Source organism: Lepidochelys kempii, chromosome 1 (genome assembly GCF_965140265.1).
Source record: "Lepidochelys kempii isolate rLepKem1 chromosome 1, rLepKem1.hap2, whole genome shotgun sequence".
NCBI lineage: Eukaryota > Metazoa > Chordata > Testudines > Cheloniidae > Lepidochelys > Lepidochelys kempii.
Window position 1 is genome coordinate 347,861,915 of NC_133256.1, and position 15,018 is coordinate 347,876,932.

General features: G+C 49.8%; 1 protein-coding gene and 1 long non-coding RNA gene across 3 annotated transcripts; one reads left to right on the forward strand and one right to left on the reverse strand.

Moving 5' to 3' along the window:
- Nucleotides 1–1,160: 1,160 nt before the first annotated feature.
- On the reverse strand, nucleotides 1,161–6,335 carry LOC140905512 (interferon-induced protein with tetratricopeptide repeats 2-like). The gene is made up of 2 exons (XM_073328972.1): nucleotides 6,052–6,335; nucleotides 1,161–3,529 (listed from the first exon to the last, which is right to left on the reverse strand). The coding sequence occupies exons 1-2, from the start codon at nucleotides 6,054–6,056 to the stop codon at nucleotides 2,224–2,226; spliced, it is 1,311 nt and encodes a 436-aa protein (XP_073185073.1). The 5' UTR covers nucleotides 6,057–6,335; the 3' UTR covers nucleotides 1,161–2,223.
- LOC140905513 (uncharacterized) lies at nucleotides 5,732–13,938 on the forward strand. 2 transcript variants are annotated; one of them, XR_012156872.1, is made up of 3 exons: nucleotides 5,732–6,710; nucleotides 10,634–10,740; nucleotides 10,882–13,938. It is a non-coding gene; the product is annotated as an uncharacterized lncRNA (long non-coding RNA). The 2 variants fall into 2 exon arrangements; XR_012156871.1 differs by having other exon boundaries at nucleotides 10,643–10,740.
- The last annotated feature ends 1,080 nt before the right edge of the window (nucleotides 13,939–15,018 follow it).

Sequence of the window (15,018 nt, forward strand, 5' to 3'; positions counted from 1 at the left end):
AGAGATCCACAGGTTGACTGTGCGTTGGGTGAAGAAATATTTCCTTTTGTTTGTTTTAAACCTGCTGCCTATTCATTTCATTTGGTGACCCCTAGTTCTCGGTTTATGAGAAGGAGTAAATAACACTTCCTTATTTACTTTCTCCACACCAGTCATGATTTTATAGACCTCTATCATATCCCCCTTTAGTCATCTCTTTTCCAAGATGAAAAGTCCTAGTCTTATTAATCCCTCCCAATATGGAAGCCGTTCCATAACCCTAATAATTTTTGTTGCCCTTTTCTGAAACTTTTCCAATTCCAATCAATCTTTTTTCAGATGTGGGTTCCACATCTGCACGCAGTATTCAGGATGTGGGCGTACCATGGATTTATATAGAGGCCACAGGATATTTTGTGTCTTCTTATCTATACTTCGCCGAATGATTCCCAACATTCTGTTCGGTTTTTTGACTGTCACTGCACATTGAGTGGATGTTTTCAGAGAACTATTCACAATGACTCCAAGATCTTTCTTGGGTGGTAACAGCTAATTTAGACCCCATCATTTTCTATGTATAGTTGGGATTATGTTTTCCCATGTGCATTTCTTTGCATTTATCAACATTGAATTTCATCTGCCATTTGTTGCCCAGTCACCCAGTTTTGTGAGCTCTCTTAAAACCTCTTCGCAGTCTGCCTGAGACTTAACTATCTTGCGTAATTTTGTATCATCTGCAAATTTTGCCACCTCACTGCTTACCCCTTTGTCCAGATCATTTAGGAATATGTTAAACAGCACTGGTACCAGACCAGACCCCTGAGGGACATCACTGTTTACCTTTCTCCATTTTGAAAACTGACCATTTATTCCTACCCTTTGTTTTCTATCTTTTAACCTGTTACTGATCCATGAGAAGACCTTCCCTCTTATCTCATGGCAGCTTACTTTGCTTAAGAGCCTTTGGCGAGGGACATTATCAAAGGCTTTCTTAAAATCTAAGTACATGTTGACTCTTCCCCAGCAAATCATGTTCATTGATGTGTCTGATCATTCTGTTCTTTGCTATAGTTTCAACCCGTTTGCCCGGTACTGAAGTCAGGTTTACCGGCCTGTAATTGCCAGAATCACTTCTGGAGCCTTTAAAAAAAAATGGCCTCACATTAGCTATCCTCCAGTCATTTGGTACAGAAGCTGATTTAAATGATCGGTTACAGACGACAGTTAATAGTTCTGCAATGTCACATTTGAGTTCCTTCAGAACTCTTAGGTGATACCATATGGTCCTGGTGACTTATTACTGTTTAGTTTATCAATTTGTTCCAAAACCTCCTGTAATGACACCTCAATGTGGGACAGTTCGTGTTCTGTTAGTGACTGTCACGGTGCTTTACTGTGAGCTCGACGTGCCCGTGGGGTCCTGTGTGTGCTGCTCACCCTGATGCAGTCTAGAGACAGGAGAAGCAATGTTCCAACACAAAGAAAGAGACTGATTTATTTCTCTTTTCTCTGTAACTTATGTTTTTACTTCATTTACAATAAATCAGATCCACAACAAGCTGGGGAAACTGGTGCCATGTAAATGTAAGTCATGGTCAGGTGAGGTGCGGAAAGCAAAGATGGGAATAATTATATAGACACACAACAGGCACTCAGCAAAATGCAAATGCAAAAACTCAACGCTGTTAGAAGAAACTCCACACCTATTTGCTGTGTGGATATTAGAAGGCAGCAGAGCTGGAGGGTAGGTTTGCGTAGAGACAAGGATGGTTGCACTGTCCCTCTGAGTAGAAACAGCTGCTCAGTATCAGAAGCTAAACTCTGCTCTGCAGTGATGCTTACAAAACACTTGACAATGGCTGGGTAGCTGATGGGCTGAGACCACTGTCCATTTCGCTGACCAGTATTGTCTGCCTCTGCTCCTGCATCTGTCTGCTGGTTCCCTCCTGTTGTCTCTTGTTGCAGACTGTAGACTCTTTGGGGCCAGACACAATGGGGTCCTGGTCCATGTCTTGGCTACTAGGCGTGACTACAAGATAGGTAGCTAATAATAATTAGCAGCAGCAGCAGCAGCATATGCTATAGTCTGAGTCATTTGCAACACGAATGTCATTGTTACACAGGTGGGGAAAGTGACTCACTTCAGAAGGAGGTCTTGGTGTGTCCAGGGAAGGGAAAGGATCCCCCATGTTCTCCAGATCTCCAGTCTCCTGCTCTATTGTTGCCACGAGTGGACTTCCTCCTTTATTCAAGAGAATGACTTTCAGTCTCGTGAATGAAGTCACGTATGGCCTCAGCCTCAGTGGTTTGGGAGTTCTGCTGGAATATTTCTGCCACCTTTTCCAACTTCCTTTTCAGTAGTTGCCTCTCCGGGTAGTTGTCTGGAATGGCGAAACCTGTTTTGTACATCTCAGCTGCCTCCCACACTGACTTCTGCTGGTAAAAGAGGAAATTTCCCCAGTGAAGGCAGACTGCTTGCTGACACTTCTTGCTGAGGCTGGGCATTTCACTCAGGAGATTGAGATAAATCTCTTCTTGGTAGTGAGGTGTGCTTTCTCCATACATTTCAGCTAAAGCCAGCCTTGAAAACACAGAGGCTGGATCTTTCTGCACAGCCTTTTTGAAGGCCTCAATAGCTGCTGCCAATATTTCTTCTCTTCTGCTGGATTTGGCCCCCCACAACTGTATCTTGTAGCAATAACCAAGGTCATAGTGAAGGAGATGATAATTGGGTTTCAGAGAGATTGCTCGCTCTAGAATAGAAATTTTTTTTTTAACGAATTCCCGTTCAAAGAACTTGGCTGCATGTCTCAGGACCTCAGGGTCCAGGCTATTCTGAACAACATCTTCTAAGAGGGCTTCTGCTCGCTGTCTATCCGATTTCTTAAGGATCTCGGCTAAATACACCTTAGCTTCATAGTTTTGCTGCTGTTCAGGGATAATGTCTTCCAACTTCTCTCTGGCTTCATTCCAAGACGTAGAATTGTATGAGTGATCCCATGATGCAAAGGCTGCGATTGCCAACCCAGCAAGAAATTCCCCATTTGCTTCATCTTCTCTTAATGCCATTTGGAAACACTCTGTGGCTTCTTTGCCATTGCGGAAGCCTGCTGCTAGGAGAGACCAGCCTTTCTGTGCATGTATCTCAGGGATCTGAGCTGCATGTGGAGAGCGGCTCTTCAGGGAGCTGCAGATCTTTCTGACCTTGTCCAGGTAAAGTTCAACCAAATCATAGTGGGCCAAGTGATAATAGATCCAGGCGTAGTTACCGTAAATGACCAGGACCTGCCGGGGGAAGTTATCTGGGTGATCTCTTTGCAGAATCTTTTCGGCTTCTCTAAGGCTTTGCAGAGCGTCTTCATATTGCCCTTGCAGGTGGCAGAGATAAGCCTGCATGGCAAGGAGCGTGGGCTGGTTCTGGTAGTGAGTGTGGGCAATCCTGAGAGCCAGAGTTTGGAGGAGGTGAACTGCATCTACCTGGTCTCTGATTTCAAAGTTCCAGGTGAAGTGGCACTGGAGGGCCTGCAGCTTCTCCTTCAGACGCAGAGTGCTGTAAAGAGAGGGGAAAATGAGACTCCATTTGGGCTGAATGAATTTCCACTACATGCTACAATGATGGGGCAGTGATTACAGAGTGACAGGGTTTCTTTCTGGTTAAAAGCAAATTGCTAAGTGGCAACAAAGAACTAAGCCTGGATTTCAGTGTCTGACGTCCTCACTCTCCCATGCATGGGACCAGTATGAATGAGTTGAATCTAACCTTTGTGAAATCCTCTTAGTACTTCCTGTGTCCTAGAAAGCAACACTGCAAAACCCCATGACTCATTGCAGTAGATGCAGCCTGTGGTATTTGTTATGTCACAGAAAGCTCCCCGCTTTGTAACGTCAGGAGAATTTCTCAGGGGGGAAATAACAATGTACAAAACATTTGTTCAAAATGTGTTTCCCTGTTTGAATGCTCCTCCAGCACCAGAGCTGCTAAGTGAGAGTATTTAGAAGTGACTGTTTTGTTGTGCAGTTCATCTTTAGGGCTGAAGCTAGCTATTAACTGGACTATTTGATGCGTGTTATTCCAAGCCAAAATGTACATCATGATGTCACAACACAGAGTTTACAAAACAAAGGGATTTCCCATGTAAGAACTTGGTGAATCTGGAGCTAAGGTTGCAAATGCAGTATGGACCAATAATGTAAGGTATGGGGGTTAACTTTAATAGAAATGTCATTTTTAAGGAGCTGACATCTAGAAAATTGAATCTTCAGGGTGCGCTTAAACCCCCTCAAACATTGGAAATCATCTGGCTGCCCACTGGGGTCATTTATGTCCTGGGATACGTATATGTGTGTGTGGAGAGAGAGTCTCGCACTGACTTCAATGGGGGCCATTTATCCAAGGAGACAGGAAGGGCCTGACTCTCATTTACACAAAGGCTAGTTCCCAACACGCTGGCAGCGTAAAGCGAGTGTAAATAGAAAGGCCCCTTCGCACGGCCAGGGTGCTGTGAAATGGCCGCAGGGTGTGCCTACCCTGCAGTGAGAGGTGGGACCGTAGCATGGGCTGCCCTTCCGGCACTAGCTGTAACCTAGATATCACAGCTAAAACCAGCAGTGACGCTTGGCGGTGCAGGACCTGCAAGCCCGTCTGGCCCCCCGGGTATGTAGTATTGTTTCTAGCCCACATCCGGGTCTGTGCCACTGCGGCTTCACTGCTCGTTTTAGTCCCACTAGTTAGATTAAAGCTCGCACGGGGATGCCTACCTGAGCTAGACACACCTGTGACTGCACTGTAGCCATAACCTTAGTATCAATGGGAACGGGGCCCACTCTAGTCAGTAGGCAGGAGAGAAATGTAATGGGGAGATTCTGAGGGTCGGCAGAATGTAAATATTCTGTCTCCGGACATTTAATTGAGACAATCGAGGCCTGTTACACCCCTCCCCCTGCTGTGCATCCTGCGTGCAGATGTGGTTGCCCCATCTCGAAACAGATAAATTGGAATTGGAAAAGGTTTAGAAAAGGACAACAAAAATGATTAGGGGCATGGAACGGCTTCCATGTTAGGAGAGATTAATAAGACTGGGACTGCTCATCTTGGAAAAGAGACGACTAAGGGGGGATATGATTGCAGTCTATACAGTCATGACTGGTGTGGAGAAACTAAATAAGGAAGTGTTTTTGGGAACCTGAAATATAGTCAGCCTGGAACAAGCACCACACTGAACAATAGAACAATCCTCCCCCCCGCCTTGTTAGACTCACAGGACTCCCCCCTCTGCCTTGCTAGACACATAGCCGCCCCCCCCCCCCCCGCACTCCCTCCAGCTGTCCCTGCGCTCTGGTCTGGTGCCGGTGCCCTGCGCTCAGGGTGGTGCTGGGGGGGCAGTGGGGTGACGTGGTCTCAGCTCCAGGCTGAGCGTTCACAAGAGCCCCCCCTTGCAAGCAGCTGGTTCCCCTCCCTGCAGCCTCCCCGGCGCTGTAGCTCCGGGCTCCTGCTGCTGCTGCCTTTTCTCTCTGCAGTTCCTGGGCTGGTCCCATCCCACCCCCCCGGCTGCCCCTTGGCTCCAGCTCCCCAGGGATCAGAATTAATCTCTCCCCCCCAGCAGCCAGGTTTCCTGAGCTGTAGCTCAGGAAAGCTTATGCTCAAATAAATTGGTTCATCTCTAAGGTGCCACAAATCCTCCTTTTCTTTTTGTGAATACAGACGAAGACGGCTGCTACTCTGAAACACAACGGAGAGGGGGGGACAGGGCTGGGGGGGGGGCACTCTCTTACCGACTCCTCCGTTGATGCGGAGCGAAGCCGGAGTGACAGCTGGCCAGAGGGGGAGCTCTCCGTGAAGGTGGAGCGAGGGGAGCTCGCAGGGCGAGGTGCCAACAGTGACCTGCACTTGACCTGAGAGGCACCAGCCTGGAGAGTCAACAGGACGCAGAATTACCCCAGAGTGACCCCGCCCCAGAGCTTTCAAAGCCGGAGATTTACAGCCCCAGAAATGCGCAGAGGGGGGTGGAAAGCTGCCTGACTTTAGCCCTGGCTGGAAATGTCCCCCCCGCCCAGCGACCCCAATGCTCCTACCTCATTGCGATCCGCTGAGTCCCAGCCCGGCCAGGGGAGGTGACGGCTCCTTTCACTGCCCCGGGTTTCTTCCCAAGGTGTGGACGTGCCCGGTTCTGGGAGAGACCCGAGTTCTGCCCGGGCAGGCTGGACTGTGGCCGCCCGGACGATGCTGCCCTTCTTATGCAGGGCGGGTTGCTAGCTGGGGATCTCACTGGTTTGGCTGGGGAGCTGCATTTCCCCGGAAAGCGGCAGTGAGCAGGAGAAAAGGAAACTGAAACTTAACTTTCCCTTCCACTTGTCAGCTTCAGCGTCCCCTCAGCCTGAGTCGCCACCTGCAGCTCCCTGGGTGACATGGGACTAGTTATGGGTGTGTGTGTTTGTGTGTGTGTGGGGGGGTGTGTGCACACACGCTCTTGCACACGTACAATCCTGGCCTGGGCTTCCCAGGGCACGGACGGGGTCACTCACCATCACCGCGCCGCGGGCGCTCCCTGCTAGCCCCCAACCAGCTCCACAGCCCCCTGCCCCGAACCGGTTGCCCGCGTCCCGGCCCCGGCCAGCCCTTCCCCACCACCGGGGGGTGTTCGTATCGCCCTCACGCACTTCCAGGGCCCTGCCTGGGGCACGGAGCAGCGAGGAGCAGAGGGCGATGACGGAGGCAGGGCAATTAGCCAAAGGTGAGAGCTTTGTACCTGCTCCCCCAGGTCTCCTCCTCTCCCCGAACCTCCCCCAGCTTTATCCGCGCAGGGTGCGACTTTCCAAAGGCCCCCCGCCCGGTTTAGTCACCCAGGCCCCATTGGCTGCCAGCGTGATCCCTGCTCCTCAGTCACTTGGGCACTTTTGAAAATGCCTCCCCCACATACAAATGAAACCCTCTAAAGTGAGGAAATAATAGTCAGGTTGTGACGTTATTGACATGACCTGTGACCGTATAGATCATTGTTGCAACCACTGTTATATAGTTGCAGCAAATATTGTACAGAGGTTGTGGTGTGAGGTGTCTATGGAGAGGTTAGAGTTGGCTGGGTAGGATTATGCTGTCTGTATGGGTCTATCGTTGTTGTGGTTGAAGTGATGAACATTGGCTATGTACTTGTATCTCAATGTGCTTGATTCTAAGTAGCCTCAGGGAAGCATTTGGTCAGCTTCTTGAGAAGGGACTATTCTCAATAAGTGCCCAGTCAAGAAACACTTAACTGACAGTGGACCTTGGGAGACTCCAATTCACATGAGAAGTCTTCCTGGGAATGTTCAAGGTAGCATGTGAGCAATGGCTGCTCTCCCTGTAAAAGAATTGAGTCATGCAGGGACATGTGACTTGCCCAAGTGACTCCAGACACCATCTTGCTGCTGTGATTTTCCACAGTAAGAACAAAGGGGTGTCCTTCCACATGGCAGAGGATATAAAAGGCCCTGGAAATCCCTCCATTTTATCTTCAATCCTGTTTCTTACCTTTGGAGAGACTTTGCTACACTGAAGTTCTGAACAAAGGACTGAATGACCCATCCCAGCTGGGGATGTTCTCCAGAGACTTGATTTGAACCTGCCGTTTATTCCATCACTACGACATGCCTGAACCAAGAACTTTGCCATCACTGTATGTCATTGATTCCATTTAAGCAATTTTAGCTCTCATCTATATTTCTTTCTTTCAATGAGTAAACTTTTAGATTCTAAAGGATTGGCAACAGTGTGATTTGTGGGTAAGATCTGACTTGTATATTGACTTGGGTCTGGGGCTTGGTCCTTTAGGTTTGGGAGAACCGTTTTTTTTTATTGGGGTATTGGTTTTCATAACCAGTCGTCCCCATAACGAGTGGCCCTGGTGGTGATACTGGGGAACCGGAGTGTCGAAGGGAATTGCTTGTGTGACTTATGGTTAGCCAGTGGGGTGAGACCAAGTGATCTGTTTGGCTGGTTCGGTGTGCCTTAATAGTAAAGGAAACCCAACCTTGGGCTGTAACTGCCCTGCTCTAAGCAATTTGTCCTGAACTGATACTCTCCGTTGTGTCCCGCCAGAGGCTGCATCGTTACCCAGGTTCCCTGTGCAGCCTCATCTCTTCCCTTTGTACTGCCGCATGCTGGTGCGCTCCTCAATGAGACGATCGCGTTCTATCTCCGTGGGGCCCCTGCCTGGTTCACTGCGCTGTGGGGACAGTGTGGGGGTCTCTTCTGTTCCGTCCTACATCGGTTCTTACGCTCTGCTCCTCATTGCAGTGTCTGAGCGCTTTCCAGCTGTGCATTAATTACTGTGACTCACACCTGTCACATGTTTGGTTTCTCCTCTCCCAGAGGGAGAAGCGTCTTTCCAGAGGGTTTTTTAAATATACATTTTGTTTTGTTTCAGAAGGTGGAGGATGTAAAGGGGGGAAGGCCGGTGGCTAGTTGCCATTTCCTTCTCACTAATAGGGAGGAGCTGGCTGTGAATCTGAAGGTGGAAGGCAACTTGGGTGAAAGTGACTACACAGCGATAAAGAGTTTGTGATCCTAGGAGAAGGAAGCAGGGGGAGCAGCAGCATAAAGACAATACACTTAAAAAGCCGATTTCAACACACTCAGGGAATCGTTTGCCTGGTTCTCTGCCCTCGATCGGTAGGGGGGACTGTCCCATCATTGAGGGGTGAGGGGGGAACAGCCAGCACCCTAGGGCCACATCTAGAGCAATTTATTTAAAGGGGATGCAAAGCCGCGGTTGCTTTTTGTTGGGGGGTGTCGGTGCCTGAGGCCTGGGCTTGCGAGGGTTAACGGGCCCTGACCAGCTCCCAGCTGAGAGCTCCTTGCTGGAGATGCTTAAATGCTCCTTAAAGGGACAAATCCCATCATGTCCCGTGGGCTCCCCAGCCCCGGTCATCCGAGGCTCTCAGAGCAGCCCGAGGCCTTGCCAGCCGAATGCATTCTCCCCAGAGTGAGGCAGGCTGGCAGGGGGTGGGGCCTCACCATAGCCTGCTGCGTTTCCGGCCCAGCTCTTTCTGATTCCTCACGCTCCCTTTAGGTTTCATTTCTCTGCGTTTCAGCTTCCTGATCTCTGTACAAAGAGCTGGCAGGTGCCCAGGACGGGGAGTGGGGGCAGCAGGAGAGACGTCACCCACCCTTCCCCTCTGAACATCCCCCTCCCCACACCCCCCTCCTGCGAACACTTGCACGACTCACATGCATGCCCCTGTGAACACATTCCCCCCCGCACACCCCCCCCCCAACTGCTGTGCTGGGGCTGATCCTGGCTCTGTGGGGCCCTGCAGAGGGTTGCAGGGGTTGGGTGGCATAGAAGCCGGGCTGCGTCTGCCCCTCATGCCTGGTCTCTGTGCAGGGTTGAGTAACTGGGGTGTCCAGCTGGTGGGAGGGATCCGTGTTCCCCATGGGCTGTTAACCCTCCGAACCCCTTCCTGTTGTCAGCTCCCAGTGGCTATGTGAGCAGGGAGTGACTGAGCTCTCCTCTAACATCTAGTGATGGGATGGGGGAAAAAGACTTCTGTATTTACATGAGTACGTAAAAGGTTGTTACAAGGAGGAGGGAGAAAAATTGTTTTTCTTAACCTCTGAGGACAGGACAAGAAGCAATGGGCTTAAATTGCAGCCAGGGAGGTTTAGGTTGGACATAAACTTCCTACAGTTGCTGTAACTACAGGGTTTGGCAGCTCCCTGGCACGGTGAGTCGCTCCTGCCCAGAGCACAAGACTAGGAGCAACGTCCGGGTCAAACTGTCATACAGACATCCACCTTTTACCAAAAAAGCCAAAGAAACAACAAAAAAGATAAGAACGTTCAAAGCACCTTATTTGTGTTTCTATTGCATTTGGGTCTAGTAAACAATAGAGACACCTGTACATTATTTTTATTATTGAGTCTGCAAAATACAAACCCTACATTTAGATAAATTACAATGGCATGGACGTGTCCATGTGCATATTTGTTTGTTTTTCCTAAAGTTAATTAAGTCTTTTGGGAAGAATTGTCAGAGCAGCCACCAGCAAGAGTTGGTGGATGCATGGTGGCCACCACAAATTTTGTTGTGAGAAGGCCTGGTGTAAAGACAGAGCTACTTGACGCAATTGAGAGCTGTTCTGTTAAGGGGTCACTAGGGCTGAAATCACTGATGATGAGCTCTAGCTGCCGAGCCATCGACCTGGTGAAGGACAGTGGTGCAGGGAAAGAGAGCGCCTGAGCAGTGAGGTTTCCCGCTACCCACCGAGCGCTGGGTTCAGTGGTGGGACCTGAGAACGTGGCATCGCAGAGAGCAGCGGGTGGCGGCAGAGAAGCAGCAGCAGCGCCGGGGTGACCGATGGTGGCAGAGGGAAGGGTGGCAGCAGGGTCCGTTGTGCTCGATGCACGTCCTGGGTGGGGGTGGGAGGCGAACCCACATGAAGGCCCCTCTGAGCTCTGGGTCTTTGCTGACCAAGGACAGCCAACTGTGAGTGGGGTGCAGTGGAGGGAGAGGGGAGCGATGTGCTAATGGGACATTCATTCCTCGGACTTTCCCACCAGCAGCTGGGAAACTGAGGCAAAAGACACTGCCCTGTGTTAAAGGGGAAAAGGACTGAAAGGCAAAGGAGGAGTGTGTGTGTGTGTGTGTGATAAGAAAAGAGATCCTTATGCTTTCAGTCTCCCTAGGTTCGGCCTCCCTGTCCAGCGTCTGTCATCTGGAAGGATCCCTTCTCCTGCAAAGAGGACCCCTCCCACCCTAAATAATGAGGAGTCAATCAGTAAAGGTAAAATCAAATAAAGTGTATTGAAGGGTTTATAACAAAGAGTGGGAGAAATAAGAAGGGGAATAAAGAGCAAAATTGCACAATACAGTGATTACCCCCAAACTCAACCCTACAATACAGATATAAAAACCATCTTCACAGATCAAAGCGACAGCAGGTGCTTGGGACCTCAATCCTCTGGCTAACGGCAAGGCTTTGGAGAGGAGCTCCAAGGAGTCCCTTGATGTTCCTTCGGGGCCACAGGAAAACAGAACAAATGGTACGCTCAGGAGCACAGCGATGGACGATGAGAAAGGTAAGTGCTGTTTCTTGTCCTCTCTTCTCTTTAGAGGTGAGGAAGCTGTTGGAGGAAAATCCCTAGGATGGATAGATGTCTGCAGGTAAGACCCACGACCCATGACCGTCCCTAGCTGCCACTCAGTTGGACAGCCCTGAGGCCATGTTCGGGGCAGCTTTTTATACACTTGCCCGGGAAACCCCTTAGAAAAGGCGGGAAGCCCCTTCTGGGAAACCCCTTAGGAAAACCAATTCTGACTGGAAATTGTTTACAACTCCAGGAGAAATAAAAGAGCGGGAAAATGGACCTATAGCTCACGTGGGCATAAAATTCCATTTTGAAACCAACATGGATTCCTGTAGTCACAAAACATACGAAAATGAACCCACCTAACAAAAGTGTGCTGTGGGGTTGGCTTGGCTTATGATCACATGTGTTTGAATGTGGTTGTGATGTTTTCCCAAACTAATGCTGGGTTCCCTTTCCCTTTCAATAGCAGTTCTCTTTTGTAAAACACAGAGTCAGTGCCTGTGAGTGGGGACGTATTGTCTCTTGGAGGCGCCCGGGGCGGTGTTAAGTTTTCCCAGATTACTGCGGTGGGGGGGCTCGAGCCAGTTCTTTGTGGCAGTGTTAGGAGGAACCCCTAGATATTGAACCTGTGTGGGTGCTGCTGACTCCACCATGCAGAAGGCTGAAGTTACATTGTGGTAGGCCACGCCTAGAGGTGCCACTCAGGTCAGGGCCTGTTGTATTAATTTAGATGGGCCAAAGGTGTTAACTACTCCTGAGGGAATTCTGCACCAAAAAAATAAAAATTCTGTGCACAGTATTTTAAAATTCTGCAAATTTTATTTGTTAATAAGTAAATGTGGATGCTCCAGTGTGGCAGTGGGGAGCACAGGCCACTGGCTGCACGGAAGTGGGAGATCACGCTGCAGCACCCCCCGACCCCCCAGGACAGGACTCGGCAGTGAGGTTGCTCTGGACCCTGATACAGCGCAAGGGCTGGACCTCCCCCGAAACTCCCAGGGCCCTGCCCCTCTGCACCGGGCACACCAGGTGTGGGCAGGCAGGCTCAGCCCAGCAGGATCCAAGTGTGGAAGGGCTTAGTGTGGGGGGCAGGGGCATGTTTTCTGCACACACAGTGGTGCAGAATTCCCCCAGGAATAGTAACATAACCCAGTCACTGTCCAACACTGACCAGTTGGAAAAAGGTCCAAGGGGTGGTATTCAGGGACCTCAGCCTGCTTAGTACTGTGGCAAATGCTTCCAGCTCTGGTGGGGCCTGATGTTTACACAACCGCTAGAAACGTCCCTGCTTTGTGTGTCTGAGTGGAGATGAGATCAGGAGGAGATGGGTGGGCCAGAAGAGAGAAGAAACTCTGGTTATTGCAGATATCTAGAGGGAGACCAAGTCCTGTCCCTTATCCAAAAGGCCAGGCCCATCCTGCCTCCCTCTGAGGGTCCCCTTCCTCTCCTCCACTGAGATCTGGGCAGTTCAGAACACAGTCAGAGGGGGCTGGATGGATGCCTCTATGCAGGGCCAGGATTGGGACAGAGGAGACACACACAGAACTGCATGCTCAGGAGAGTTTATTCTTGTTGTGGGCTGCAGCCACTGAGGGGAAGGGGCAGGAGTGTAACTAGAACAGACACACTTCGGAGAAGAGAGTTTGCAGCTGGGGAAGTGAGATCTGGTCTCTCAGGGAGGGAGAGGACTGTCCCTTGATGCAGCAAAGGCATCGGAAAGTCTGGGACCTTGTCTGATCATGCCCAAGGAGCCCAGTTCTTTTGCATCCGAGGCGCTGAGCTCCCCCTTCAGGCGCAGGCGAGCGACTCTCCTCGTTAGGGTCGATACTTGCAAACGTAGCCATTTTTCGTATGACAGTCTTTATCATTCCAGTTCTTAAAATGTAGAAGGCAAAACCAATCACTGGGGCAATGGAAGGGCGAGTGGGGCCATTCCTGCCCTTATAGTGATGTCTCTCCTCATTGCACACTGCTGAGAGAAGACCCCAGCTCCTGTGCATGAGGCTGCAAGGATGAGGAGGCTGGAGATGAAGGCCCATGTGTCTCAGACAGGGACAGGCTCCATCATTCCATGAGAGATGCTGTGTAAGAGTGATAGTGGAAGACCCTTGTGACATTGCACCCCATAATGCTTTATGGAAATCTGCTTATGAAAGTAAATAGGACATAACTGGAATATATTTTAGGTAACATATCTCTGCAAAGGTTATGGTCTACTGAATATATCTGTATGCATGTATCATTTTTGTACTCAAAGTTATGAATATTGGCTGTGTACTTGTTTGATTTTAAGTAGCTTTAGTAAGGCATTTGGTCAGCTTCGTTAGAAAGGAATTTGCAAGTTAAGTGCCCAATCAAGAAACACTTAACAGACAATGGATCTTGGAAGACTCCAATCCACATAAGAAGTCTACCTGAGGACGTTCAAGGTAGCATGTGAACAATAGCTGCTACCTGTAAGTTCTGAGTCATGCATGGACATGTGACTTGCCCATGTGACCTAAAACTCCTGTTTGTAGCTGTATTCTACATAGAGAGAGGGAGGGGTGTCCGCCCACAAGAGTCTATTTAAACCCCTAGGAGACCTCTCCATTTTGTCGTCAGCTGGCTCAAGAGATAGCCTCTCCACCCCAAGGGATACCTGAAAGAAACTGGAACAAAGGACCGTAACCATAGGGGTGTGAGTGATTGCTGGACCCAGACTAGAAGGAGCCTAGTCTGCAAAAGAAGCTTACTGAAACATCTCTGAGCGTGAGGTTTCCTCTGTAATCACTTTCTTACTGTATTAGGTTTAGACTTGTGTGCTTTATTTTATTTTGCTTGGTAATTCACTTTGTTCTGTCTGTTACTACTTGGAACCACTTAAACCCTACTTTTTGTATTTAATGAAATCACTTTTTACTGATTAATTAACCCAGATTATGTATTAATACTTGGTTGGGGGGGGGGTGAGGGGGAGAAACAGCTGTGCATATCTCTCTAACAGTGTTATAGAGGGCGAAGAATCTATGAGTTTATCCTGTATAAGCTTTATACAAGGTAAAACAGATTTATTTGGGGTTTGGACCCCATTGGGAGCTGGGCATCTGAGTGTTAGAGACAGGAACACTTCTTAAGCTGTTTTCAGTTAAGCCTGCAGCTGTTGGGGGACATGGTTCAGACCTGGGCCTGTGTTTGCAGCAGGTAAGCATGTCTGGCTCAAACCAGGCAGGGCACTGAAGTCCCAAGCTGCCAGGGAAAACAGGGGCAGAAGTAGTCTTGGCACATCAGTTGGCAGCCCCAAGGGGTTTTCTGTGATTCAACCCGTCACAACCCTCTTCTATTGTGTTGGAATATGTCTGATGAGAGCACGACGGGGCCTCTTGGTGCTAGGTGCTATGCATGCACATACTAACAGACAATCCCTGCTCCGGAGAGTGCACAGTCTAAGGAGACAAGAGGTGGGAGGGGAAAGTGAGGCCCACAGTGGGGAAGTGACTTGCCCAAGGTCACCCAGGAGATCAGTGGCAGGGCTGGGAATAGAACACTCAGACTCGTGAGCATCTGAGGCTGGGCGAATCTGTGTGACTAGCAGAGCCCCATGAAGAATGGGGCTAATTCATGAATTAGCGAGTGAGCTTTCCCTGTTCACCCAGCTCTCTGTCCTATTGTCAGTGAATGGGATGAGACCTACAGCCCCGCTCCACCCCCCACGCCACTCCAGCAACATGGACAGCAGAAAGCTGGCTTAAATGGCCAGCTGGGGATTCCTCTTGCATAGGGGAACCCAGAAGAGAGACATCTGCCTTTGCCCAACCCTGGCCTCCCCAGCATAGGGGACAGGCTGGGATGTGGCGGAAGCTCCTGTGCTCTGGCCGTCCAGGTTGTTACTGCCGCTGTCAAAGCAGTCCTGAGGCTGCTCTAAATTGCCCCGGGGCCAAAATAGCCCCCCGGCTGCCTCCAGAATCAGGGTGCCAAAGGCACCAACTGAA